Genomic DNA, 27,617 nt, shown 5'->3' with positions numbered 1-27,617 from the left:
ATGCATACCTCACAACTGTTTTGACGGATGGCACGGTCCATTTTAGAGGACTGTCCTGACCTCTGGTTTAAACAAAAAACCAGTGGGGGCCAACTGGGAAAGATGTGCCAGTAACTAGTGAATCTTTTAATGCTGCTGGTACCAGCATCAAGAGTGTGTGGTTTTGAAAGTGTGTTTCAGAACAGGGGAAGGGGACCTGGGACCCGATTCAGACTTGATCACATAACTGCGGGTTGTTTTTTTTTTGCAAATGGACATCACCATGTTGCACTGCAGGTGCCAGTAGAGTTAGATTTTGGTGTTATTTTGTTTGATATTTTGTGTAAGGTAAACACTGCTTTATTTCTACAATGCAATTTAGATTTTAATTTGAATACACCCCCCCCCCCCCCAAAATCGACCTCTCTCTGCACATGTTACATCTGCCCCACCTGCATTGTAACATGGTTTTGTCCATTTGCTAAAAAATCAACCCTGTGACCATTCAACACTGTAGGCAAGCACCAATCATGCAAAAAAGTTCAATTCATTCTTAAACTGCCTCAGAGGATCAGGCTGGACTTGTATATGACTTTTTTACTGCTCCACAATGTGAATTTGCAGAAGTATCCTGCGACTTGCATGGAAAATAAAAATTCTATGCAGATTTTGGTAAAGTAGGCACACACTGCCATAGATAAGTGGTGGGAGTTTTCACTATTGTGGTTTGTAAATTGGCTTAATGAAAAACAAATTTCTCTCTCTGACCAAACCACCAATTGAAATACTTTATTTATAAAAATATCTAGTTATATGGCGTGGGTGGCTTCAATGCTCTGACGTGAAGATCAGCAAGTGCAGCAGCCGGGCTGTGGAGCGTGTGTGAGAGCGTCCTGCCCCCGTCTGCAGTGTTGGAATAGTGGTGCATTTCTTTCTATTGTTGTTCTGATCACTGAGAGCGATTTCACACATTGATGGGCGTATATTGGATACAAGGACTCTTGCAGTATAGCCCTTTGTTCTCAACTCTGAATTTGGAAAAATAGCAATACACAAACTACAGAGATGCAGAAAGGGTCAAAGTTTATTTATTAGACTTATTTGTCTGAAAAAGGAGAAACAAGCCCCCAAACTTGGCATTTCTGTTGGTCCACCTGCAATATACTGTTATACAAAGCACATTGCTCATGGTACGCACCATTTCTGCATTTTCTTTAGAGAGGACTTTCAACTTCTCTTCCATGCGTTGTAAAGATTGCATTAATTCATCATTCCTTTTAGTGAGGCACTTGTTCTTTTCCAGCAAGGGTTTGTATTGTTTTTCTGCTTCCCTGACTCTCCGTAACTGAAAAATGCCGTTAATACAAATATAATTACTATATGAACTTTGAGCAAGGTCACAAAATCTAAACTTCACCTAAGCTCACAAATAGGTTCCATCACGAGCGATGAAATATATTCACCCCATGGAATCTGCAGCAGAGAATTAACTAGAAACTGCGTTCAGAGACAAGTAATTAAACAGAAATGGCTCTACAGTAGCTCACCTTGGGGGAGAACCAGGGCAGCCTGTCCTAGACAGGTCCTAGACAGAAAGGGGAACCAGGACTGGAGTCTCTCAAGTGTAATTTGTCATGTTTTCACGTGACACAATATAGAGGTTGAGTAGTGCGGCCAGTGCTGTGGACATCGGAGATCTCACCAGGCATGCCAGGGGTTCAACAAAGGGGGAGGGGGGCCCTGCCTATTTTGTCAGTCATGGGCCCCACAATTTTTGATGGCAGCCCTGGGGAGAAGACCAATACTCAGACACTTTGATGCCTTCTATTTGGATGCTGGAGACCTCCTGACAGTCAGGATTCCGACGGTCAGTAGACTGACATTGGAATCCCGACTGGTAAAAGCACAACAGTTGGAATAGAGGGAGAATGTAACCTGCTCACTGGCAGAGTACTGGCAGTCGGGATTTCAACATCAGTCTAATGACCGTCGGAATCCCAAAATCTAGCCACCATACCACACCCTTCTAATCTAGGGTGGAACATACCACACCCTTCTAATCTAGGGTGGAACATACCACACCCTTCTAATCTAGGGTGGAACCTACCACACCCTTCTAATCTAGGGTGGAACATACCACACCCTTCTAATCTAGGGTGGAACATACCACACCCTTCTAATCTAGGGTGGAACATACCACACCCTTCTAATCTAGGCTGGAACAATAGTAACAGTTTATATTTTTAGCAAAAGTGCATAATACATAAAAAAACATTTTAATGGATTTTCAGAATAGTCTTTATTTTTTATCATAACTAATATAATATATGCAGTAATAATATACAGTAGAATACAATTTATTTATACTTCATAAAGTAAAAAAAAAGTTACTAAATAAATAAATATATAATAATAAATAATTTCCAGCCAAGCCAGTGAAATTGGTAGCTTTAGAATGTCTCATACACAAATGAGTGTTTCAAATAATGTTCATCCAACTTGAATGTAAACTACTGCTTTGGTGTACATCTGAAAAGGGAAGGCGAGTATATAGCGCTAGGCACTTCTTGAAAAGTTTGATTCACTGGCTGGCAGCCCGGTACTAACCGCAAAGCTGCCACTCGGGCCCCATTTCTGTAAGGGCCAGGGACTCAAGTACTCCTATTCAGTATTTGCCCACTGCTCTGCCCAGCAACCAACCTCCCATGAGACTGGGGTGGTTGGGAGGTATGACTTATTTTAGCCATGGGCAGTTGCAATAGAACTGTTTTTTTAGAATTAAATTAACCAGAAAGATAGCTGTCAATAAAATTTCTCATAATGAGCAAAGTTTTCAGTACTCGGTCCCTGGCAATGTATAAACTACAGTACCAGTGGTTATGAAATAGATCAGTAACACACATTACCAGTTCATTTCTCTCATCCACAAGCAGAGTATTTCTGTCCTCCAGTTTCCGGATTGTGGCATTTAACTCCGCCATCCTTCTCTGATTCCTTCTTAAATCCTACAATCAGACAGTTTTTTATTATTGATATATTTTATTTTTATTTTTATACATTTGATTATAATATTCAAATCATGGTCATTACAATTACACTGGTTGATAGACGTTACTTTTACCAAACCTCCCAACATGACCCTCTCCAGGAGGGACAGAATGCTCTATTCCTGGACTTCCCTGGTAATGTATGATCCGCCGCTCATCGCCGGGTCACCGCAAGAGACAGCTCTTAACGCAAGCGCTGTCTTTTGTCATAATTATCTCATATGTTCGATCATATGCGATAATTATGTTTGCGGTAGCCGACGATGGGCGGCGGTAAGGGGACGTGGATGTTGGAGCATCCCCCTCATAGCTGTTGGTATACTGTTAGGAATCAACTGAGATAATAGCACACACGTCACATAAAGTTACTATTGTCAATATGTAAATCCCTAGAAATGGAATATAATTGTCACCATCCATTACTTCTGGTTACAAAGGAGACAAAATGGTGGCTGCAATAAGATTTATTATAATACTATACTTATTGGAGAATAGCACACATTTTCTGTCTCTAGTGGGCTGCTTTTGGGTGGTCTGGCTCAGGAGGGTCTTGAAATGTTAGGGACTTACCCTATGGTGAGGTTACCTGGACGTTGCGGTTAAGCAAGCACATAACCTTGGCCAAGATTAATTGTAAAATGTATTACAACTGTAATTAGTAATGTTTGAATAGTGCACCTGCTTTCTTTCTCTTTGTGTGTGGCACTAAAAGTCTCATCAGAGTAGCCCATCTCATTACATGTACTTAGGATGTGCAGTCTAGGGCCTTTCCTTATTTATGTGAGAATTGTGCAGATAGGATGTGCACACTACAACATCGCTGTCCACACAGATAGAACTCTGTTACTCTCAACAAATATGGCCACTGTAACAGTGGAACTGCAAGACAGGTCTGAGCTGCCTGTGCAAGCACGCTCATGACAATCCTATCACACACCCACAACACAGTGTCTGTAAGCGTATATATTTGGTTAGCACTCACGTACTGTACTTATAATTAAACAAGCAACTGTGTGCACATTCACAAATGCAGTTCACGCATGCACAGTAAGGGTTTTTGAGGATATTTGCATATGTGCAGTAGCAAAACATTTATATACAAAAAAGAAGAAGAAAGATTTGGGGGAATAAGCTGCACCTAGGAATGCAGCTGTGTGTGTTTCCGAGGGCCACCAGACTCCCAAACCAACATCTGCCCAAAGAAATGGAACCAGAATTCAGCGCTATCCTGAATATACATATAATCAACGGATCTCCTTTTGCTGTGAGCTCTCGGTGGGTTTTCAAAATCTTCTGTTTGTTTCAAATTATTGTCTACTTCTGTATGTGTTCCTTTAAGATTTTAACTGACCTTGCAATAGGTCCCTATTTTCACATAAAGGTATCTTTGGGAAAATTTCCTCTCCTCTCCTCTGTTCAATAATTCCACACTGGATAGTCCTATAAAAGGAATATTTACTGACCTCCTATATGGGCCCTATGTTCACATAAGGGTTTCTTTGGGGTACATCTGTATCATCTACATTCGTGTATTCCCGTCACCAACAGGTCAATATGAAAAACCACGGCTCTAGTGGTTGAGAAAGTCTAGCCTTGAGAAAGACAGTTCACCTGTCGAAACGCGTTGGTGGGGAGGAGCTGTACAGTGAATATACCTGTAACCCTGGAAAGACCTGATTGGCAGTGGATGGACATACTCTGCCTGTTCAGGTACTGTACGATTCCTTTATTGTCTTGTAACATCTATTGGGTACAGGTTGCACCCTGCACATCATCTATGTTTTATCCACAATAATACCTTTAACCCCTTCCTGACACAGCATGTTTTTGCCTTCCTGACAGAGCCCTTTTTTTCAAATCTGACATGTATCACTTAAGTGGGGATAACTTTTTTTTGCTTTTACTTATCCCAGTGATTTTGAGATTGTTTTTTCGTGACACATTGTACTTCAAGTTAGTGGTAAATTTTCGTCGATACAGTCTGTGTTTTTTTGTGAAAAATACCAAAATGTCGGAAAAAATGGAAAATTTAGCAATTTGCAAAATGTTAAATTTTCTGCTTGTGAGACAAATAATCATACCACTCAAAATAGTTAATAACTAACATAGACCATATGTCTACTTTATGTTTCCATCATTATTTCAACTTCCTTTTAATTTTTTTGGACACTAGGAGGCTTACAATATGAATAGCAAATTTTCAAATTTTCAAGAAAATTTCAAACACTGATTTTTTTAGGGACCAGTTCAGTTCTGATGTGACTTTGAGGGACTTGTATGTGAGACACCCCCATAAATGATGCCATTTTAAAAACTGCACCCCTCACAGTATTCAAAACAGCATTTTGGAAGTTTGTTAACCCTTTAGGTGTTTCACAGGAATTAAAACAAAGTGTAGGTGAAATTTCAAAATTTCATTTTTTTTGCAGATTTGCAATTTTAATACATTTTTCTAAGGAACACAGTACATTTTACTAGAGAAATGTGACTAAAAATTGATTCCCCCAATTCTTTTGTTTTCATAAATATCCTATATGTGGCCCTAGTGTGCACGTTGACCAAACCACAGGCTTCATAATAGAAGGAGCACCTACTTGATTTTGGAGCCTCCTTTTTATGAGATTATTATTTAGGCACCATGTAGGTTTCTAGGCACCATAAGATGCTAAAAGTTAGGAATCCCCCCACAAGTGACCCCATTTTGCAAACTACACCCCTCAGGGAATTCATCTAGGGGTATAGTGTACATTTCAAACCCCCAGGGGTTTCACCAATTGTGGTACAACTGGGCAGTGAAAATGAAAAATTAATTTTTTTACACAAAAATGCAGTTCTGGCTCCAAATTTGTCATTTTCACAAGGAATGAAGGAGACAAAGCACCCCGAAATCTGTGCCCCAATTTCTCCTGAGTACGGCAATGCCTCACATGTGACCAAAAAATACCAGTTGGGTGCATGGCAGGACTCAGAAGGGAAGGAGTGATTTTTGGATTTTGCAGCTCAGATTCTGGTGGAATGTTGGTGGGTGCTATGTCGCATTAGCAAGACCCCTAAAAGCACCAATACAGTGGAACCCCCCCACAAGTGACCCCATTTTGCAAACTACACCCCTCAGGGAATTCATCTAGGGGTATAGTGTACATTTCAAACCCCCAGGGGTTTCACCAATTTTGATACAACTGGGCTGTGCAACTGAAAAATTACATTTTTTACACAAAAATGCAGTTCTGGCTCAAAATTTTTCATTTTCACAAGGAATGAAGGAGACAAAGCACCCCAAAATCTGTGCCCCGATTTCTCCCGAGTACGGCAATGCCTCACATGTGACCAAAAAATACCAGTTGGGTGCATGGCAGGACTCAGAAGGGAAGGAGTGATTTTTGGATTTTGCAGCTCAGATTCTGGTGGAATTTTGGTGGGTGCTATGTCGCATTAGCAAGACCCCCAAAGCACCAATACAGTGGAACCCCCCCACAAGTGACCCCATTTTGCAAACTACACCCCTCAGGGAATTCATCTAGGGGTATAGTGTACATTTCAAACCCCCAGGGGTTTCACCAATTTTGATACAACTGGGCAGTGAAAATGAAAAGTTACATTTTTTTACACAAAAATGCAGTTCTGGCTCAAAATTTTTCATTTTCATAAGGTATGAAGGAGAAAAAGCACCCCAAAATCTGTGCCCCAATTTCTCCCGAGTACGGCAATGCCTCACATGTGACCAAAAAATACCAGTTGGGTGCATGGCAGGACTCAGAAGGGAAGGAGTGATTTTTGGATTTTGCAGCTCAGATTCTGGTGGAATGTTGGTGGGTGCTATGTCGCATTAGCAAGACCCCCGAAGCACCAATACAGTGGAACCCCCCCACAAGTGACCCCATTTTGCAAACTACACCCCTCAGGGAATTCATCTAGGGGTATAGTGTACATTTCAAACCCCCAGGGGTTTCACCAATTTTGATACAACTGGGCTGTGCAACTGAAAAATTACATTTTTTACACAAAAATGCAGTTCTGGCTCAAAATTTTTCATTTTCACAAGGAATGAAGGAGACAAAGCACCCCAAAATCTGTGCCCCGATTTCTCCCGAGTACGGCAATGCCTCACATGTGACCAAAAAATACCAGTTGGGTGCATGGCAGGACTCAGAAGGGAAGGAGTAATTTTTGGATTTTGCAGCTCAGATTCTGGTGGAATTTTGGTGGGTGCTATGTCGCATTAGCAAGACCCCCAAAGCACCAATACAGTGGAACCCCCCCACAAGTGACCCCATTTTGCAAACTACACCCCTCAGGGAATTCATCTAGGGGTATAGTGTACATTTCAAACCCCCAGGGGTTTCACCAATTTTGATACAACTGGGCAGTGAAAATGAAAAGTTACATTTTTTTACACAAAAATGCAGTTCTGGCTCAATATTTTTCATTTTCATAAGGTATGAAGGAGAAAAAGCACCCCAAAATCTGTGCCCCAATTTCTCCCGAGTACGGCAATGCCTCACATGTGACCAGAAAATACCAGTTGGGTGCATGGCAGGACTCAGAAGGGAAGGAGTGATTTTTGGATTTTGCAGCTCAGATTCTGGTGGAATTTTGGTGGGTGCTATGTCGCATTAGCAAGACCCCCAAAGCACCAATACAGTGGAACCCCCCCACAAGTGACCCCATTTTGCAAACTACACCCCTCAGGGAATTCATCTAGGGGTATAGTGTACATTTCAAACCCCCAGGGGTTTCACCAATTTTGATACAACTGGGCAGTGAAAATGAAAAGTTACATTTTTTTACACAAAAATGCAGTTCTGGCTCAATATTTTTCATTTTCATAAGGTATGAAGGAGAAAAAGCACCCCAAAATCTGTGCCCCAATTTCTCCCGAGTACGGCAATGCCTCACATGTGACCAAAAAATACCAGTTGGGTGCATGGCAGGACTCAGAAGGGAAGGAGTGATTTTTGGATTTTGCAGCTCAGATTCTGGTGGAATTTTGGTGGGTGCTATGTCGCATTAGCAAGACCCCCAAAGCACCAATACAGTGGAACCCCCCCACAAGTGACCCCATTTTGCAAACTACACCCCTCAGGGAATTCATCTAGGGGTATAGTGTACATTTCAAACCCCCAGGGGTTTCACCAATTTTGATAGAACTGGGCAGTGAAAATGAAAAGTTACATTTTTTTACACAAAAATGCAGTTCTGGCTCAAAATTTTTCATTTTCATAAGGTATGAAGGAGAAAAAGCACCCCAAAATCTGTGCCCCAATTTCTCCCGAGTACGGCAATGCTTCATGTGTGACCAAAAAATGGCAGGACTCAGAAGGGAAGGAGTGATATTTGGATTTTGCAGCTCAGATTCTGGTGGAATTTTGGTGGGTGCTATGTCGCATTAGCAAGACCCCCGAAGCACCAATACAGTGGAACCCCCCCACAAGTGACCCCATTTTGTAAACTACACCCCTCAGGGAATTCATCTAGGGGTATAGTGTACATTTCAAACCCCCAGGGGTTTCACCAATTTTGATACAACTGGGCAGTGAAAATGAAAAGTTACATTTTTTTACACAAAAATGCAGTTCTGGCTCAAAATTTTTCATTTTCATAAGGTATGAAGGAGAAAAAGCACCCCAAAATCTGTGCCCAAATTTCTCCCGAGTACGGCAATGCTTCATGTGTGACCAAAAAATGGCAGGACTCAGAAGGGAAGGAGTGATATTTGGATTTTGCAGCTCAGATTCTGGTGGAATTTTGGTGGGTGCTATGTCGCATTAGCAAGACCCCCGAAGCACCAATACAGTGGAACCCCCCCACAAGTGACCCCATTTTGCAAACTACACCCCTCAGGGAATTCATCTAGGGGTATAGTGTACATTTCAAACCCCCAGGGGTTTCACCAATTTTGATACAACTGGGCAGTGAAAATGAAAAATTACATTTTTTTACACAAAAATGCAGTTCTGGCTCAAAATTTTTCATTTTCATAAGGTATGAAGGAGAAAAAGCACCCCAAAATCTATGCCCCAATTTCTCCCGAGTACGGCAATGCCTCACATGTGACCAAAAAATACCAGTTGGGTGCATGGCAGGACTCAGAAGGGAAGGAGTGATTTTTGGATTTTGCGGCTCAGATTCTGGTGGAATGAATGGTGGGTGCTATGTGGCATTAGCAAGACCCCCGAAGCACGGTAAAATGATGAACCTAATAATCCATAGATGTGTGGTATATTTTAAAACACTCCTTTATACATAGGCCGGGTTTGTCGGGGCAAGTGTCACACTGGAAAATAGTTTGCTTTCTTATTCCCTTTTTATAGCAAACTTTGCACCTTTTTTGTGTCCTGCCCTTTTTTCCAGTGGAGGGGATTTCATCAGGAAAATGCTGCCCTGGTACAATACGGGGGCCAGTACTAGAAGTACTGGGGCCCTCTGCCTGCTGGTTCCCAAATATTAGGCCCTTTATGACTTCCTCTTGAAAGTGCATAAATGTCCCCCTCTGGCTGGTAGAACGGAATAGCACGTAAGCGTTATACAGTGCCATCTAGATGATATACACGGCCAGCTTCTTGTACCAGATTTTTGTTTTCCGCAGGGCACTGTACGGCTTCAGTACCTGATCTGAAAGATCCACTCCGCCCATGTACCTATTGTAATCCAGGATACAATTAGGTTTTGAGGTGTGGGTACTGGTACCTCGTACAGGGACGGAGGTGGTACTGTCTCCGTGAATTGTTGTCAGTATAAGGACATCCCTCTTGTCCTTATATTTGACCAACAACATATTTTCGGTGCATATTCCCCTGCTTTCACCCCTTCTCATTACTTGGGCAATGTGCGTTTTTGGGAGGCCTCTTTGGTTCTTGCGCACAGTACCGCAAGCTGCTGTACCTCTTGAACCAAGGGCCTTAAACAGGGGGATGCTGGTGTAAAAGTTATCCACATAGAGGTGATAACCTTTATCCAGGAAGGGGTGCACTAAATCCCAGACAATTTTTCCACTAACACCTACGAGGGAGGGGGGGCATTCTGGCGGTTCAATTCTTGAATCCTTCCCTTCATATACCCTAAACCTGTGGGTGTACCCTGAGGTGCTTTCACACAGCTTATACATTTTTATGCCATACCTTGCCCTCTTACTGGGAAGGTACTGGCGGAATTTAACCCTTCCTTTAAAATGTATAAGGGACTCGTCTATGCAAATGAATTTATCTGGGATGTACATCTCTTCAAATTTGGCACTGAAGTGATCAATGACCGGCCTGACTTTGAATAGCCAGTCAAAGGTGGGATCATCTCTGGGTGGGCACTGTGCATTATCGTTGTAATGCAAAAATTTAAGGATTAACTCAAAACGATTCCGGGTCATGGCCATACGGTAAAGTGGGGTGCTGTACAGAACATCTGTACTCCAATATTGCCTAATTTCTGGCTTTTTTACTATGCCCATATGAAACACCAGACCCCAAAACGTCATCATCTCTACTGCATCTACAGGGGTCCACCTAGCAAATGATGACGTGGGGTTTTGAGCAATAAACTGCTGGGCATATAAGTTAGTTTGGTCCACCATTAAATTTATAAAATCATCAGAGAAAAATAATTTGAAAAAGTCAATTTCTCTGAGACCTGTTGAATCAAATTGGATTCCTGGGATGGCCAAAAACTCAGGAACCTGGGGCTCAAAATTGTCTGGTGGTGGGGTCCATACGAGATCAATTATTGGGGGGGGGGGGTCTCAGCTGCTCTACGGGGGCGTCTTTGAGGGGGTCCCTCATCACTAGAGGAGGAAGAGGAGCTTAAGATGAATCCTTCAAATTCCCCGCTTGCCTCACTGGCTGTGTCAGAGTCAGAGGCAAGCATGGCATATGCCTCCTCCGCTGAATACATTCTTCTGGATGACTGGGATGACATTTGGGATGACATTTGGGATGACATTTGGGATGCCATTTTTATTTTTGTGTTTCTGGTAGTGAAATGTTTCAACACGTGTATAGTGTAGGGGGGGGTACAAACTTTATTTCAATGTAGTATGTAGTGTGTAGTGTGTATGTAGTGCAGGAAAAAAAAAAAAAAAAAAAAAAAAAGGTCCTGCGCCAAAAATTGAGCACAGATGTTGGTCAGTAACGTCCGTCACTGAACAGCGCTCAAAGGCAACAGGAATTTGATCAAAAAAAATTTGAGCAAAAAAAAATAAAAAAAGACCCCACAGCACCCTCAAAAAAAAAAAAAAAGGTGATCAGTGATGCGACACTGATTACCAGTGAGGGGCAGCAGGTGCACAACCTTTGGTGCAACTGACAGTGCAACAGTTATATATATAAAAAATAACCCCTGCACCCCCAAAAAGTTGCTGGGGGTGCACAAAAAGGGGGCAGCAGACACAAAATATAGCACTTTCTATCACTATCTCTCTCTATCTCTCTATCTCTCACTATCTACCACTCTATGACACTGCAGCAGCACTGGTATATATATAAAAAAAAACCCTGTGCCCCCAAAAAGTTGCTGATCAGTTAATTTATACTGATCAGCACAAAAGGGGGGGCAGCAGTCAGTTGCACACGCAGTACAGCTGTATATATATAAAAAATATATAGCACAATCTGTCACTATCTCTCTATCTCTCTCTATCTCTCTATCTATAACTCTATCACACTGCAGCAGCACAAAATGTAGCACTCTCTGTCACTAGCCCTCTCTATCTCTCTCTATCTCTCTCTCTCTATCTCTCTCTATCTATAACTGGAACACACTGCAGCAGCACAGCAGCACAACACAGCACAGCACAACACAGGAAGTCACAAGCTCCAGGAACGCTACAAGCTGTGATCAGGTAAGTATTTTGCAAGGATCAGGTCAGTAAAACGGCAGATTGGCACGGTGACCGCACTGCACGCAATTCCAGACCGGAATGGCGTCTGCAGTGCAGTCACCGTTAGTTTAAACCCCCCTCCATGGCTGTGATTGGTTCGTCGGACCGACGGACCAATCACGGCCTTTGGGGGCGGGTTGGGTGAGGTGGGGTGACACCAGTGTCACCCTTACACCCCGTGGTGATTGGTGCTGTACTTTACAGCACCAATCACCACCGATCCCTGTGTCACCGGCGAACGTTATTCGCCGGTGACACAGAAAACGCTGTAATTGGCTGTTCACACTGAACAGCCAATCACAGCGATCGCCGACGGGGGGGCGGCATCGCAGCCCCCCCTGGGCATGCAGGGACATGTCTGCTGTCAGGGACAGCAGACATGTTTAAACTGTCACCGCGTCTATAGACGCGGTGACAGTTAAATGGCATGACGTACATTTATGCCATGTGTCGGGAAGTACATCCCGGCCATAAAGTAAATGTACGTCAAATGTCGGGAAGGGGTTAAATAAGAGAGAACGTTTCTTTCTTTTTTTGATGATCTGGGACGGTTGGAGACATTTGACGTCACCTCCCATTATCGTTTGTGGGATTCCAAAAGATACCCTTACGCGCTTACAACTGTGATCGTACATGTGAGTACGGTACGACCTCATTGTTTTGTCACTCTATCTTACACGGAGGTGGTCTATGAAGTTTAAAGATACCTTGATGTGCCTGTACACCCAATACTCTGTGTGAGTGAGGGTACGATATTCATTTGGGAATCTCTCTCTCTTTTTGAGTTAACTAAATACACATACATTACTAATTTATGTATGTTTACATTTTTTCATATATCTCCCACATATGAGATACTACTGAAGTGAACAGGAATCCAGCGCCCATCACATACTGGTTCTTCTCTCTGCAATCTTGTCTATAAGAGGCTTCTGGTGAACCTCTTTTCCAGTGCACGGATGCAGGATTCCGGCTTTGCGCCTTGGGACTATTTCATCCTTTTTGTATATTGATGCAATTGTCTGCTCCACTGCAAACCAATGAACTTGGTAGAATTTAGGTATAATTATGAAAATCAAGGTGCCCAGCGCCACCAAAGGAGAATGTTGCTTTCAACCTGTTTAGTATTCCTTTTTATACACTGGATACTGTATGGAATACAGTATTAATATTTAACACTATATATGGTGTTGAGTATAGGCTGTATCAAACATTTAAACAATACAAATAAGTGGTCAGGAAAAAATGAAACATACCATAATAAATAAATAAATACACAAACATAATAGAACCAGAATTGCCTTTCTAAGCAGACATTCTCCAGCCTCATGGTAAGACATCTGTCTCTTCTTTCTGTCAGCTACTCTCTGGTCCAGTGCACTGATTGAGGACTCAAATGCACACACAGTAAACTTGGTAGAAGTTGCACAATCTAAAGATATTTTCCCAAGAACCAGAATTAATTGACACTGTCATTAGGGAGGGGAAGGTGGTGGGGCCCTGGCAGGATGTGTTTCTTGCACATAATGAACATGTGGAGTCAGCATTCTGAGCCAATGATCCTGCAGAGTACATTATTTGGAGCTAGGAGATTGTATCACAAGAATATGGCATAGTTAATACCCAATAGGTTCAGGGAAAGGTCCCAATGAGTAAAGCAAATAATGTTGGTAATATGAAGCTGAATTATTAGAAGTGGAATGCTTAGAATAGAACAATGACAGTACAAAGAGTAGCGGGTTACTGTTTGTCTGGATTTTAGTACATGTGCGGCCTATTGACAGTACAAAGAGTAGCGGGTTACTGTTTGTCTGGATTTTAGTACATGTGCCGCCTAGTGACAGTATCAACGGGATGTAGCAATAGTATAGTAATGTCTGATCCAGAGGTCTTTAAAATAATATGGCCAGATTACTAAGGATCAAACAGCAGAGTGGTCAAATCCATAGCAGAGGTCTGGTGCCCAAGTAAGATCAGCCGGAACAATGTAGTCAGCTGCAAGACTAAACACACATTGTGCAATCACCTAGCAAATAGTGCTAGATCTGACTGTCTCTTAAAGCAAATTTAAATGATAGATTGCACAGATGTTGCAAAGGAACTGCTGAGGCTGCCTCGCACATGCAAGTCACTTGTCAGGATGCTGGGGATCATGATTAGGAAGGACCAGCCATCACCATACCAGCCTTCCAGCGTAACCAACCCAAACAGACAGTGAGAGGCAAGGAGTAGCAATCTGAAATGTATACACTATTTAAAGAGGACCGCAGTTAGAAAATAATTAAATATACACAGATATAGCCTATCTGTGTATATACAGTGTATGGCCTATATACAATTTATACAGTGTATAGTCTATTAAAAAGCGTGTTTGCACATTACTCTTACTGGACTTCCACAGTGCTCTGATCCATCTCCTGCCCTTCCCGGGATTTCACGCTTGGGACTTCCAATGTTACACTCAGCTTCTTTCACGAGAAATAACTGATCATCCAATGCTTCCTTCTGCAACTGGAGCTTCTGGAGGGAACTGATTTGTGTCTCCAATTCTTTTTCTAGAGAGAAAATGGTCCTATCCTTTGCCTTTATCTCATCCATCTGAAGAACAGTCCAAAAGAAAACATGTATTAGGACCTTTATAGAGAACTTTACTACAAATGTATCAACTAAATCATCCTGTTGATGACTAATTTAATATGAAATATGTTATAAAGACAGCTCTAGTATACTTTAAATTGAGTGTGGTATAGGCAAACAAGCAACAATATGTGGCAGTATTACTGAGCGCCATTAATTACAATAGAATCACACAAAGCCAAGGTGCCTAGAACGCATTTGTAACAGCAATCACTGTTGATGCTGTCCTCTTCCTTTTATTAATCTTAAAATGTAATAAAAGTAGCACAACATAGGACAAAGTAGCAAAATTCATTTCAAAAGTACACAATCTAGGGTAAAACAGCAAAGGATAGTTCCGATATGAGTAACAGGCACCATGCATTTAAGTGACATGCGTTTAATACTGTATGTGACTTTATACCAATTCCATTGCTGTACAAAAAAAACCTAATCCTAAGTATCTACTATACTATAAGCAAATAAAGTTTGACAAATCAATTAAAAAAGTACACAATGCAGGGACAAAGTACACGGGTGTGGTATAACACACCGACAGTCGGGATTCCGACAGTCATTAGCGTGACATCGGAATCCTGACTGCACAGCGGGGGGAGCGCAATGAAGCTCCGGCACCCAAGTACACTAAGGGGGATTCAGTTATGGGCGGATGTCTGCACTCGACCAAATCAGCACAGCAACAGTTGCAGTTAACGGCAGCCCTGTTTTATATGAAACGTTTCGTACTCCCAAAGGGTTGTGAACAGTTTTGTGCAAAATATGGGATTTGGCTGGGCAGAGTGCGCCACTGCTGTCTTTTAACCCTTTGAGTGCCAATGTTGCCGTGAGAGATCCTCAAAATATCCACTAAAAATGCCAGCGTCGCTCTCAGCGACTGTTCTTTTTATGGGTGCCATATTTAACTAAACTTCAATTAATTGACTCGGCTAGATTTTTGATTATTTATACCAAAAGAACAGTCGTTGTGAGCGATGCTGGCATTTTTAGCAGATATTTTAAAGATCTCTCACAGCAGCTTTGGCACTCAAAGGGTTAAATGCCACAGTAACAACAATTTGTACCCCTAGTCCGCAATCAAATTCCTCCCAAAGCAGCGTAAAAAGGCAAAAGTAGCAACTTTCAGGAAAAAATATGCAGTGTTTAAGAAAAGGAGTATACAAAATCCTTTGCTATAAAAATATTAGCCCTAAATAATACGTACACTATGGGCCTCATTCTGGTTCACTCACAAAACCTAATTCTCTCTCTAATGGACAAAACCATGTGCACTGAAGGTGGGGCTGATGTAACATGTGCAGAGAGAGTTAGATTTGGGTGTGACTTTGGGGGTTATTTTGGTTCACTCTTTCTGACAAATTCCTTCTTAGATGTTCAAAACCCAGGTGCATTGCAGGGGAGCAGATGTAAAATGTGCAGAGAGAATTCGATTTGGGTGAGTTATTTTGTTTCTGTGCAGGGTAAATACTGGCTGCTTCATTTTTACACTGCAATATAGGTATCAGTTTGAAGTACAAACCCCATCCTAATCTAACTCTCTCTGCACATGTTACATCTGCCCACCCTTCAGTGCACATGTTTTGTCCATTAAAGAGAGAATTTGCTTTTGAAAGTGAACCAGAATCAGGCCCTATATGCAAAGGAAAAAGTGCACAGCATGGGAATTGCACAAGGAGTTTTGTGGCATATAGTGAAAAACGGATAGGTGTATGAGGACACATCTGTAGTCTAACCCAGTGGTTCCCAACCCTGGTCCTCAAGTACCCCCAACAGTGCATGTTTTGCAGGTCTCCCCACAGAATCACAAGTGCTATAATTAGCTCCACCTGTGGATCTTTTAAAATGTGCCTGAATAATGAGTGCACCTGCCGGGTGACCTGGAAAACGTGCACTGTTGGGGGTACTTGAGGACCAGGGTTGGGAACCACTGATCTAACCAAACAAACACTAATAATCAAAGTACATGGCCTAATAAAATAAAGAATACAGAACATCGCTCATGGGCTCACCGAACAACAAAAGCTAATCAAGTAACTAAGAAGGTATAATTAAACAAAATAATTAAATGATTTATTAAATTGTCCTTCAATTGACAAGTTTTTTGATTGGCTCACTCAACTTTGCTATGCCACATTATATAACTTCCCTGAAAATGTAAGTAAATTCCATCTCACCAGTCTCCGGATGTCCCGTTCACTTTCCCATTTAAACTTTGCAATAGCCTCCTGGTGGGAATGGTGCTCACTCCTCAAATCTCCAGCCTTGATTTTATCTGACTGGATCATATTATTGAGGGCCTCATCCACCTGCTTCTTGGCAGACTTCAACTCTGTGATCTCCTGTAGGAGTTTGAGGCGCTCAGAGTCGAACACTTTCCTGGCCTCTTCCCGCGCCTCTGTACTCAGAGCTGTCCTCACTTTGTCACTGCTACCATCCCTAAGAGCACTGACAGCGGACTTCAGTCGCAGGATCTCTGCCTCTTTTAATTTAACCATCCGTGACATCTCCTGCTCGTGCTGCTTGATTAGGTTCTCCCGTACTGCCTGAAGCTCCTTCATCTTATCCTCATGCAGCTTGGCCTTTAGTTCTGAAACAGTAGCTGTATGTTTGTGTTGCTCCTGCTCCTTTACGCGTTTGGTTTCCTGGGTTTTTTCCCTCTCAAGTTTAGTCACCTGAATGTTAAACAAGATAAATCATATAGTTTAAGTTGAGCTGCAGTATAGTAGTGCTGCCAACATCTCACAATCATAATAAAATAAAATTATGACAACCGGTGGTGTAAATAGATAAAGAAGCCTATGAAGTAAAAGCTTAGTAGAATTTATATATTTTACATAATTAGACATTAAATAAAATGTTTGATCAACAAGTGATTAGCCTGGTTTTTAAAAAAAATGTAGATCATTTTTTTAGACTTCTTTTTTATAGCTTTTTTTCACACCTAAATCTTGCTCAGCTCGCCACCTGGATGCTAAAGACGGTGGGTGGTGGGATAGTGTCACTGCAAGGCCACCTGCCCTCTGGGCATGAAAGATCTTTTAGCCCACTACCTTCCCTGGATTTCACCTTCATACTGCACCGACTCGTACCTCTGTCTGTAATGCCTGTCCCTTCCTTGAGGTGGACCTTGAGTTAGACAGCCAAGCAGCAGCTTTAAATCATAACCCTTCCATACCAAGCCAGGACCCGGATAGTCCCCGCATTACTCCAGGTGGGGAATTCTTGTAAAAGAAGTAATAGACTGTAACAAATAGTGGCGTATCTTTTAAACAATTCTTATGTTGTTTAAAATAATTACCAAAATGTAGAATTGCACACTGCAACATCACTTCCGAATCACACTTCATTTTATACCCCCAAGCTATCAACACTGGGGATTTAAATACTCAAAATAGTGGCTAGAGATATATCCAACCATCGATGATCGGATTATTGCAACATTGCTTGGCATTTCCCCTGGAGCTGATCCTTTCTGCAGGTGGGGACCGTGGGGTGTGCTGCTGGGACACCTGATTAGCGGTGATTGACTGCATGGCAGGCACTATGGGGGTTATTTTGGTTCACTCTTTCTGACAAATTCCTTCTAGATGGACAAAACCATGTGCACTGCAGGTGGGGCAGATGTTACTTGTGCAGAGAGAATTAGATTTGGGTGGGATTTTACTTCAAAGTGAGATCTATATTGGAGTGTAAATATAAAGTAGCCAGTATTTACCCTGCACAGAAACAAAATAACTCACCCAAATCTAATTCTCTCTGCACATGTTACATCTGCCCTCCTGCAGTGCACGTGGTTTTGTCTATCTGATGCGACACTGCCATGCAGCAAATGGTTAAGAATGTCTCGAAGTACAAGAATATCAAATATAAAAAAACCTCCACTAATGGTGGACTAAAAAAATGTACCTGTAGATAAATAATAGTTCATTCATAATTATTTTCTATTTATATGCACTAATTCATTGTTACTTAATTGCATCATCTTTAGTTTTAACATAAACAAAATATGCATTTTATAATAGCTTAAGGGGGATATACAATCTGGGATTTCGACTGTCGGAATCCTGGGCTGTTTTCCTCCGATCCGACATTAACTCGACAGTCAGAATTCAATGTCGAAACTGTCCTTGGATCAGGGAAAGCAGATGTGGCTTGTCGAAAAACAGCTGTGAATTCCACAATCCGTAGCCATTTCGACAAAACAGATCCAACTTGTACTTAAAGTCGGATTTGTTTTGTCAAAACAGCCTTTAATGCTGTTGCTAACGGCAACATTGAATAGGTGACTGCCAATGTTTCCTGTGTTGGGAAATATGGGCACAGATTGAATGCCCCCCTTCAAACTATTTGCTAATTTCTTTCCTCTCTGGGAACGGAAGATAGACTGCCACACAGATATTTTTCATACCTTGGATTTCTCCTGATGAAGTTCGATTTGAATATCTGTTAATTTAGTCCTGAGGTCTTCATTTGCAGCTTGGAGAGAAAGTATTAGAGCTTCGGGCTTTTCGCCCTTGTTACGCCCTTTTTTCGACATGGTTGGGTCTTGCTGTAAGTGTGCCTGGCGTGACACCTGTCAGTAAGAAGCCATTCCCAGGGGAGCTCCAGTTGTGTTAGGATTCCAGGAAGTACAAGTTTCTGTTCTTCTGGAAGCCCTTCAAATAAAAAAGTATCATAATCATAGCATTGTATAGTAGACCAAGGGAAGCATTATATGTTCATCACACATTACTTCTAATATATTGTTTGCAGAATTCTCGTACAGGATGCAGCGGTGTTAGTATCCCAGCATCTAGGATGCCAGCACTCAGAATACTGACACCCCAACATCCCCACTAGCGGCCACTAGACCAGCGATGGAATCCCCACATCGATAAGAAAAGCGATGCCTGAATCCTGAAAGTATGTGGGGAGGGCTAGTGTTAGGCCAAGGAGTGAGGATTAGGCCCTAGCAGGGGACTTAAGGTCAGGCTGCCCGTGGGGTGGGGGGGGACGGGGGTAAGAAAGATGAAGAGAGGAAGGAAAAGGAAGCAGAGAGGGCGAGAGTGGGGTATGTGAGAAGGATTTACTTAAGGACATAGGCGCCAAAACCGTGGGTGCTCCGGGGCTCCGAAAGTGAGGAGCACCCATGCAGCGGGGGTCCCTGCGGCGGACGGGAACTTCCGCAGGGACCCTGCTGCTTGCGGCATATCCGCTGCTTGGACCCTGCTGTGGGTGGGTATCTGTGGGAGCACCCACCAGAAAAAACGTAAATCGGTGCTCCTTCTTAAGGATCACTGCGCTGTAAAGTCCTGACCAGGCATGATGTGTAGGGAATAATCAGGGGATTCTTTGAATGTACGCCAGCTATACCATGTGGCGTTGAAAGTCTGGGTAGAATCAGGGCCGGTGTAAGGCTTCTCAGCACCCTAGGCAAAACTTCAACCAACTCCCCTCCCCCCCCCCATACTGCTACCAATACACACTTTCCGGATTGGCAGGTCCACCCAGCCAACCGGGAAGGTGGGCAAGTCCCATGTTTTCCATGGAGGCCTCCCTTTGCCATCCACAATAGAGTACAAGGAGATGGGGCAGATATGTAGGGAAGTAAGCCTCAAGGGAAAGTATGGAGGTGAGGTCTTAGAAGTTCCACAGCAGCCACCTGCATTAAGTACAACAAAGATCCTCATGGACATCCTTGATTTTTTTGATAGGTAGACTTGATGGCGCCCCCCCAGATCCTGGCACCCTAGGCAGCTGCCTAAAGCTGCCTAATGGTAGAGCTGGCCCTGAGTAGAATATTTTAAAAAGCATGTGAGGTCTTCCATGGACATGTTGAAGTCAATTCTACGATACCATTGAGAAAGGGGAGGGGGTGTAGTAGATCTCCAATGACAAGGTATAATCGCTCTGACTGCATTCAGTAGGTGTCTCGTTAGGGATTTCTTAAATTGTGAGATGGGCATGTTTGTCAGGGGAAAAAAACTGAATTCCGGGCTGAAAGGGAGTGAGGAATTGATCATTTTCTCCAAAGTTATATGAATCTGACGCCAGTACTCTAGAATGACTGGGAAAGACCACCAAATGTGAAGAGGGGTGCCCGGGGACTGACTACATCTCCAGCAGACGTTTGGTAGAGTGTGATTCATTTGGTGCAACGTGGAAGGGCATCTATACCAACAAGACATTATCTTATATTGAGTTTCTAGTGTCTGTACTGATGGGGAGGATGCAAATATAAATTTAAATATTTTGTTCCACCTGTGGATCTTTTAAAATGTGTCAGTCAGTAATGAGTGCAGCTGTGTACCTCCGAAGTGAGTTGGAAAACGTGAGCTCTCGAAGACTGGAGTTGGCTACCCCTGGTTTAAAAGTTCTATAAGCAATGACTATCATTATATATATATTACCAACAGCTGTTTATATTTTTAAAATAGGTAAGATAAGAGAGTGTTATACTGCTTAATTCCAAATTAATAGTTAATCATTCTTTAATATATTAGGAAGGAAGTTTTTTATTTTACTAGTTACCAGTCCATCAAAATGACAGAACAAATGACAGTAATGTCAGCGCTGAATGGAGTAACACTTGAATTATTACGTAGGACACCATATAGTGTTGCCTGCATGCAAAACACTTGAATTCCCCCATAGAGGTGAGCATCAGCGTAAGACTTTTATTAACCCTTTGAGTGATAAGTCAATTGGTCAAAATAGGTGTGAAAACATTTTTATTCATCACAATGACCTGTAATGTTTATCTTATATAGGAAATAGAATCTTTTTTTTTTTCTTTACACATTTGCTATTTGAATTTATATTACAAATGTGAGCAACGCTGGCATTTTTAGAGGATATTTTGAACATCTCTAACAGAGATGTTGGCACTCAAAGGGTTAAATAGAATCGTATTTTATTTTTCCCCCCATACAAGCATACTGTTACAGTGAGAAGAAAGAGTACATTAATTAGATTTGGGGAATATTTGTAATTCTGCTCCCCATGGTAGTTTTGTTTCACAAATAAAGAGAAGTAAAGGCCCATACACACTGGGCGATTTTGAGCTAAAAGCCGCTCAAAATACCAAGTTAGAGCATCTTTCAGCTCAAAGCCGCCCCGTGTGTATGGCACGGCGATGGGCGCTGAGCAGTGAGGGGTGATGCGTGCTCCTCCATCATTGCCGGGAAAGCGGCTCATCTGCTGGTATTACCAGCAGATGAGCGGCTCTGTGGATGGCTTTGCATAGCGCTGCGCTATACAAAGCCATCCTCCCCCTGCTGACAGCGCCGGGCAGGGGGAAAGCTTCTCAGTGTGTATGCAATGAGCGGCTTTCCCCCCAGCAATGACAGCGGTCATCGTTATCCATACACGCTGGGCATAATCGCCATAACCCAGTGTGTATGGACCTTAACCGTTGCCAAATATATAGATTCCTCTTGTAAAGTATAATTCGGAGACACAAATCTCACTTTCACCTTTATTAGGGTCCATAGGCTCTTTTCACTGCCTGTATTGGTTCAAGATCATTGTGGCATTCAAGCAAAGCATTCTTTATGTGCATGTTCAATGTCCTCAACAATGGCTGGTTATTGCTCTCCAGCCCTAATTGTTTTAGGAAACACACTTATTTGTTTTGAGTAGTTCCCTATTATGGATATTTACTGCACAGCACATAATAAAGGGTGCTGGATGGCCTCCCGACAGTCATTACATCGACGGCGGAATCCTGACTGTTAAAACCCTAACAGTTGGGATCCCGACGGACAGGGGCTATTCTCCCTCCAGGGGAAGCGGTACATCTGTCAGAACAGACTTAGGTCTACAGTCATTAGGTCGACCCCGGAAGGTCGACTGTCCCCAAGGTCGACAGGGTTAAAGGTCGACATGGCTCAAAGTCGACATGACTTAAGGTCGACATGGGCCAAGGTCGACATGGTTTTAGGTCGACAGTCATTAGGTCGACATGAGTTTTTCACTGTTTTTTTACCCGAATGTCAACACAGTCGACATGGACACAGTTGGAGTCGTACCGCAGCCCCTCGCATCGTTCGCTTCGCTCGCGATGCTTCGGGCACGGTGCCTCGCTGCGCTCGGCACACTATTTTATTCTCCCACCAAGCCCTACTGGATGGTAGGGCATGAAATACCGCCTGTCGGCACGTCGGCTCAAAAAACAGTGAAAAACTCATGTCGACCTAATGACTGTCGACCTAAAACCATGTCGACCTTGGCCCATGTCGACCTTGAGCCATGTCGACCTTTAACCCTGTCGACCTTGGGGACAGTCGACCTTCCGGGGTCGACCTAATGACTGTCGACCTAAGTCTGGTCTGACAGATGACCGTTTCCCCCTCCAGGGGGTCCATGACCCCCATAGAGAATGGAATCGGTGGTGAGCGCAGCGAATCCGCAAAGGGGCTTCATTGTGCTCACAAGCCTGCTGTCTGAGTCTTGGCAGTCGGATTACCATCCTTTTCAAACTTTGAGGTCAAAAGCAATATTGCACCAAAAATAAGTTACACTCACCTGTGACCTCAACCATCTACATCCATCGTCTCCAGTCCTCGTGTCCATATCTGTTGGGAAAAAAAATACAATAAGATGAATATGTGTACTCTACATAAGAATGGCTAATGAGGCAGTGAGAATGGAATTCTGGTGCCTATATAATACCCAGACAGTGGGATAGATGTTTCGAGCTTCAAAAAGTGATAGAGTGAAGAGTGAAAAACAACCAGCCAATCAGCTTCTATCTGTCATTTTTCAAACCCAGCCTGTAACATGGCAGATAGGAGCTGATTGGCTGGTTGTTTATCACTCTCCATTTTATCACTTTTTGAAGCTTGATACATCTGGCCCAATGTGTTTTCATGTAATAGAGCAATAACAGTGTCAAATATAGGGGAGATTCTCTAAACTAAAAATGTGGTAAAACCCCATTATCTGGGTTTTTACTGCATTTTGGGATGCTGTAAACATCCCCCGCTGGGTTACCGCGACGGGGGGGCATCACCAGCAAAAGCTGGCGATGCCCCATAGATGCCTATGGGCTTCTACCGTGACCCCCCCCTCACCTGTGTTTGGGCAGCTGTGCTGCCCGGACCTGTGACCTCCTCCTCCCTGCACTGTGATCCTCTTCTGGGTGCAGGGAGGAGGAGGAGAGTCAGCCCCCACCGCAGCAGCAGCACCAGCACCGGGTAAGGGAGGGAGGGGGGAGCTGCCGGGACCCACTGACTCACCGCAAAGGACAGCTCTTAACGCAAGAGCTGTGCTTTGCCATAATTATCGCATATGTTAGAGCAGTGGTAGCCAACCCTAGCCCTCGAGAGCTACCAACAGTTCACATTTCCAGACAACCTAGCTGCTGCACAGCTGCACTCATTAATCACTGACACATTTTAAAAGATCCACAGATGGAGCTAATTAGCTCACTTGTAATTCTGTGAGGAGACCTGCAAAACATGCACTGTTGGTAGCTCTCGAGGACTAGGGTTGGCTACCCCAGTGTTAGAGCATATGTGATAATTATGTAGGCGATGGGCGGCGAAGGGCGGCGGAGCTGGGCTGCGGATGTTAGAACATCCCACCCCCTGTCTTCAAATATGCATTGAAGAATCCAATAAATACGATTATACTATTATATAAAATATACTCATTGGGCAGTGTACGCTAATGACATGGTGCACGGCTTCCAGACTACAGGACTTCATTTCTTTACCAAGATAGGGTTCTTTGTTACCACAGCCGCTGCCCAGAGTTATGATGGGAAATAAAACCATGGTTAGTCCTATCTCAGTTAATAGAACAAGATAATGACTCCACACTCTGAAGATGGAACATGTACTCTACATAAAACCAAACGAGAACAATGCAGACATGACTAATAAATAAGTGGATGCATTTATATAAGCGAATGCCAGGGTGATCAATAACCAGCAAGAGCAGTAACTAGCAAGGAGCAATGCTACAGATGGGAGGGAGGGATAGTGTGCTGTTCATGTGCACTGATGCTGACCAGGCACTATGCTGTCTGTGTTACATGGCTGGGCTGGGAGCAGCTGTTTTCAGATCACATTTTCTGCATATCACTTACTTATAATAGATATTAGACACGCTTCTAACCGGCCCACCAGGTGTGAAAATGACCTTATTGTTCCAATCTGAATAGTTTCATGCAACTGACTGATAGGCGCTGACCCTGAGCCGCACACTGCTGCCATAGTAGCGCCTGCATCTTATGCTAATGCTAGTATCAGCTTCCCCAGGTGTACAAGTGTGCGACTGAATGTGCCAGGACTGGGACATCTAGAGATGCTTCATTGCCACTTGGAGAATCTATAGAATGATGCAACTGTTATGTTGCGCCATCAAAACTTGCTAGGTGTAGGATCTCTGTCAGAGTATGGCCTCCAATGGGAGCGATTAGACATCTGAGCATGCAGCCACAACACTCCCATAACACCCTAATACTGTATATGTTCATCTCCTCATCCACATAGCCACACCCCAGTCATCACACTGGAATGCCCAATACATTTCACACATGTCTGGCTAGCCAGCCCATTTCTTCCCAGGAACACCCACTGAAATCCACCATCCAAATTTGTTTTGCATCTTCAAGTGGTAATCATCAGGATGCATAAGCAATGTGATTCAGATGCATTTTTATTTTCTTAAGTCTATTCTCTTTTTGACTCCTCTTTATCCTATTACAGTCCATTCTCAGTCTCTCTGCTCTCCTGTACCCTCCTTTTATCCGTATTTGCTCTCTCTCTCTCCTGCGCTTTTTTATCCATCCCTTGATAGACTGGGGGTGGGAACTAAGCGTGTCTCAGAAAATGGAGGCGTGTCACCTGTTTCCAGTGCATTCTGAGGCCAGCAACTGCACCCTCAGTCACAGATTCACTGGCCTTGACAACTTAGTTGCAGTGGCCATTCCACATCCCAAGTTTGTTACTTCAGGGCCCTCCACCCAGTCTTAAGTGCTCTGGGGCCCCCAAAATCCTTAATCCTGCTCTGTGTATCATATGAACTTCTCTATAGCATGTCTTTTATGCAGATAAATTGTAGAATTTCCATTTTGGTAAATAGATGGTTAAGTAGTATCAGCAATGGGATGTGGCGGTCACTCTTCCGTCCAATCAATAGCAGTGCAGCTATCATCAAATGCTTTTTTCGGGAGACTACAGAAAATCAACAGTTCCCCCTACTTAACGCAATCTGCAATTTTTAAAGTGAACGTAATAAATATTTTATGCCCAAATTTTCAATGTGAAAATTAGTATTTAATATTGAATTTACCAAACATATCTTGCAGGGAGATGGGTTCCTATTCGATCCTCTCCTGAGGAATAACTGGAGATAGTGTAAAGGCTTCAGATTAAGGGCCAGATGTACTAAGCTTGAAAAGTGATAAAATGGAGAGTGATAAACAACCAGCCAATCCGCTCCTGTCTGACATTTTTCAAACACAGTATTTGACATGGCAGGTAGGAGCTGATTGGCTGGCTGTTTATCACTCTCCATTTTATCACTTTTGAAGCTTAGTACATCTGGCCCTTAGGGCCAGATGCACTAAGCTTCAAAAGTAATAAAATGGAGAGTGATAAACAACCAGCCAATCACCTCCTGCCTGTTTTTTTTCTAACACAATCTGTGACATGGTAGGTATGAGCTGATTGGCTGGCTGTTCATCACTCTCCATTGTATCACTTTTGAAGCTTAGTACATCTGGCCACTAGACTGAGTATTAAAGTGTGGCACATAATGGGAACCGATTCACTACAGTGTGACATGTAATATGACAAAAAAAATGAATTGGTAGCCTGCGCCTAAAAGACCACAGCCTAGGATTGGCACAGGGGTACCAGTGTGAGATCCAAAAAGGCGCCGTCTAGGACTAATTTCAGTGGTCAATGTCAGTTGTTCTCCTTGGAGGTCTTTATGGGACCACACTGACCTTGATAATGGTCCCTATGTTCATATTTGGCCCTCCAACTGTTGTTGAACTACACATCCCAGCATACCCTGCTACAGTTTTACTATTTGGCCATGCTAAAAATGTTGCAGGGCATGCTGAGATGTGTAGTTCAACAATAGCTGGGATGTTTAAAGGTTACTCATCTCTGGTGTACAGGGTGGTGTTGGGGAACTTGGAAAGCCCCTGCGACATATTCTGTGATCTGGGGACACTACTGGCATATGGTCTTATCTGGGGCAATACAGTGTTGTATAATGGCCCTTATTCAGATCTGATCGCAGTACAAATTTGTTCTCAAAATGGGCACAACCATGTGCACTGCAGGTGGGGCAGATGTAACAGGTGCAGAGATAGTTACATTTGGGTGGGGTGTTTTGAAACTGAAATCTAAATTGCAGTGTAAAAATAATGCAGCCAGTATTTACCCTGCACAGAAACAAAATAACTCACACAAATCTATTTCTCTCTGCACAAGGTAAATCTGCCCCACCTGGAGGGCACATGGTTTTGCCCATTTTGAGAACAAATTTGTACTGCGATCAGAGCTATGCATTTAAGGCTGCTTCTGGTTTGTCTTTAAAAGTTGATATAAATAGAAATCAAATTCTGAAATAACTGTGGTCTTATATCCCGGCAAGGGCCATTAAATCTTGAACCGTATCGAGACCGTAGATACGACCCTATTTGTATGACATCAGGAGGATCACGACAGACACAGTGGCTGTACCCAGAAATAGCCGTTAAAAGAGAATTAACCCACATTTCCTCATAGGAATGATCTGCTAACAGAAGGCTCCATATATTGATTGAGGTGTGAGGGATTTTTTAAAGAACTATGGAAAACAGCTTGTGATTTTGATAATTGAGAAGGAAAACAAAATATGTTGGCAAACATTGCAAAGGAAACACCAATTTAATGCACCAATAATACCCCTTTCACATTGCACTTTTAAAACGGTATATTGCCGTTTTTTTCCCATTTTAAAACGTTTAAGGCTGCAATGTGAAAGTGCCAAAGTTGATTTACCGGTTAAAGATAACCGGTATTTCAACACGGTTAAAAAGCAGAGTCCTGCACGTTTTAAAGCCGTTTTTTAGGCAGTATGGATGGCTCTATTTCAATGGCTTGAAA

The 27,617-nt window shown here is 42.9% G+C and overlaps 1 protein-coding gene across 3 annotated transcripts in view; it reads right to left on the bottom strand.

Moving 5' to 3' along the window:
- JAKMIP2 (janus kinase and microtubule interacting protein 2) overlaps positions 1–27,617 on the bottom strand; it is a 115,811-nt gene that overhangs the window by 31,327 nt on the left and 56,867 nt on the right. For 2 of the 3 annotated variants that reach the window (XM_083182004.1, XM_083182006.1), the window contains exons 2-7: positions 23,032–23,081; positions 18,935–19,181; positions 16,701–17,198; positions 14,275–14,490; positions 2,886–2,984; positions 1,178–1,324 (exon numbers count right to left, since the gene is read on the bottom strand). In XM_083182004.1, the coding sequence (XP_083038130.1) occupies positions 1,178–1,324; positions 2,886–2,984; positions 14,275–14,490; positions 16,701–17,198; positions 18,935–19,063 (1,089 nt within the window). In that variant the 5' untranslated portion in view covers positions 19,064–19,181; positions 23,032–23,081. The remainder of the gene's footprint in view (positions 1–1,177; positions 1,325–2,885; positions 2,985–14,274; positions 14,491–16,700; positions 17,199–18,934; positions 19,182–23,031; positions 23,082–27,617) is intronic. The other variant, XM_083182005.1, reaches the window with a different exon arrangement.

Source organism: Crinia signifera, chromosome 4 (genome assembly GCF_055691185.1).
Source record: "Crinia signifera chromosome 4, ASM5569118v1, whole genome shotgun sequence".
Taxonomy (NCBI): domain Eukaryota; kingdom Metazoa; phylum Chordata; class Amphibia; order Anura; family Myobatrachidae; genus Crinia; species Crinia signifera.
Note: the sequence above shows the minus strand (reverse complement) of the source record. Positions and strands in the feature narration are given on the sequence as shown.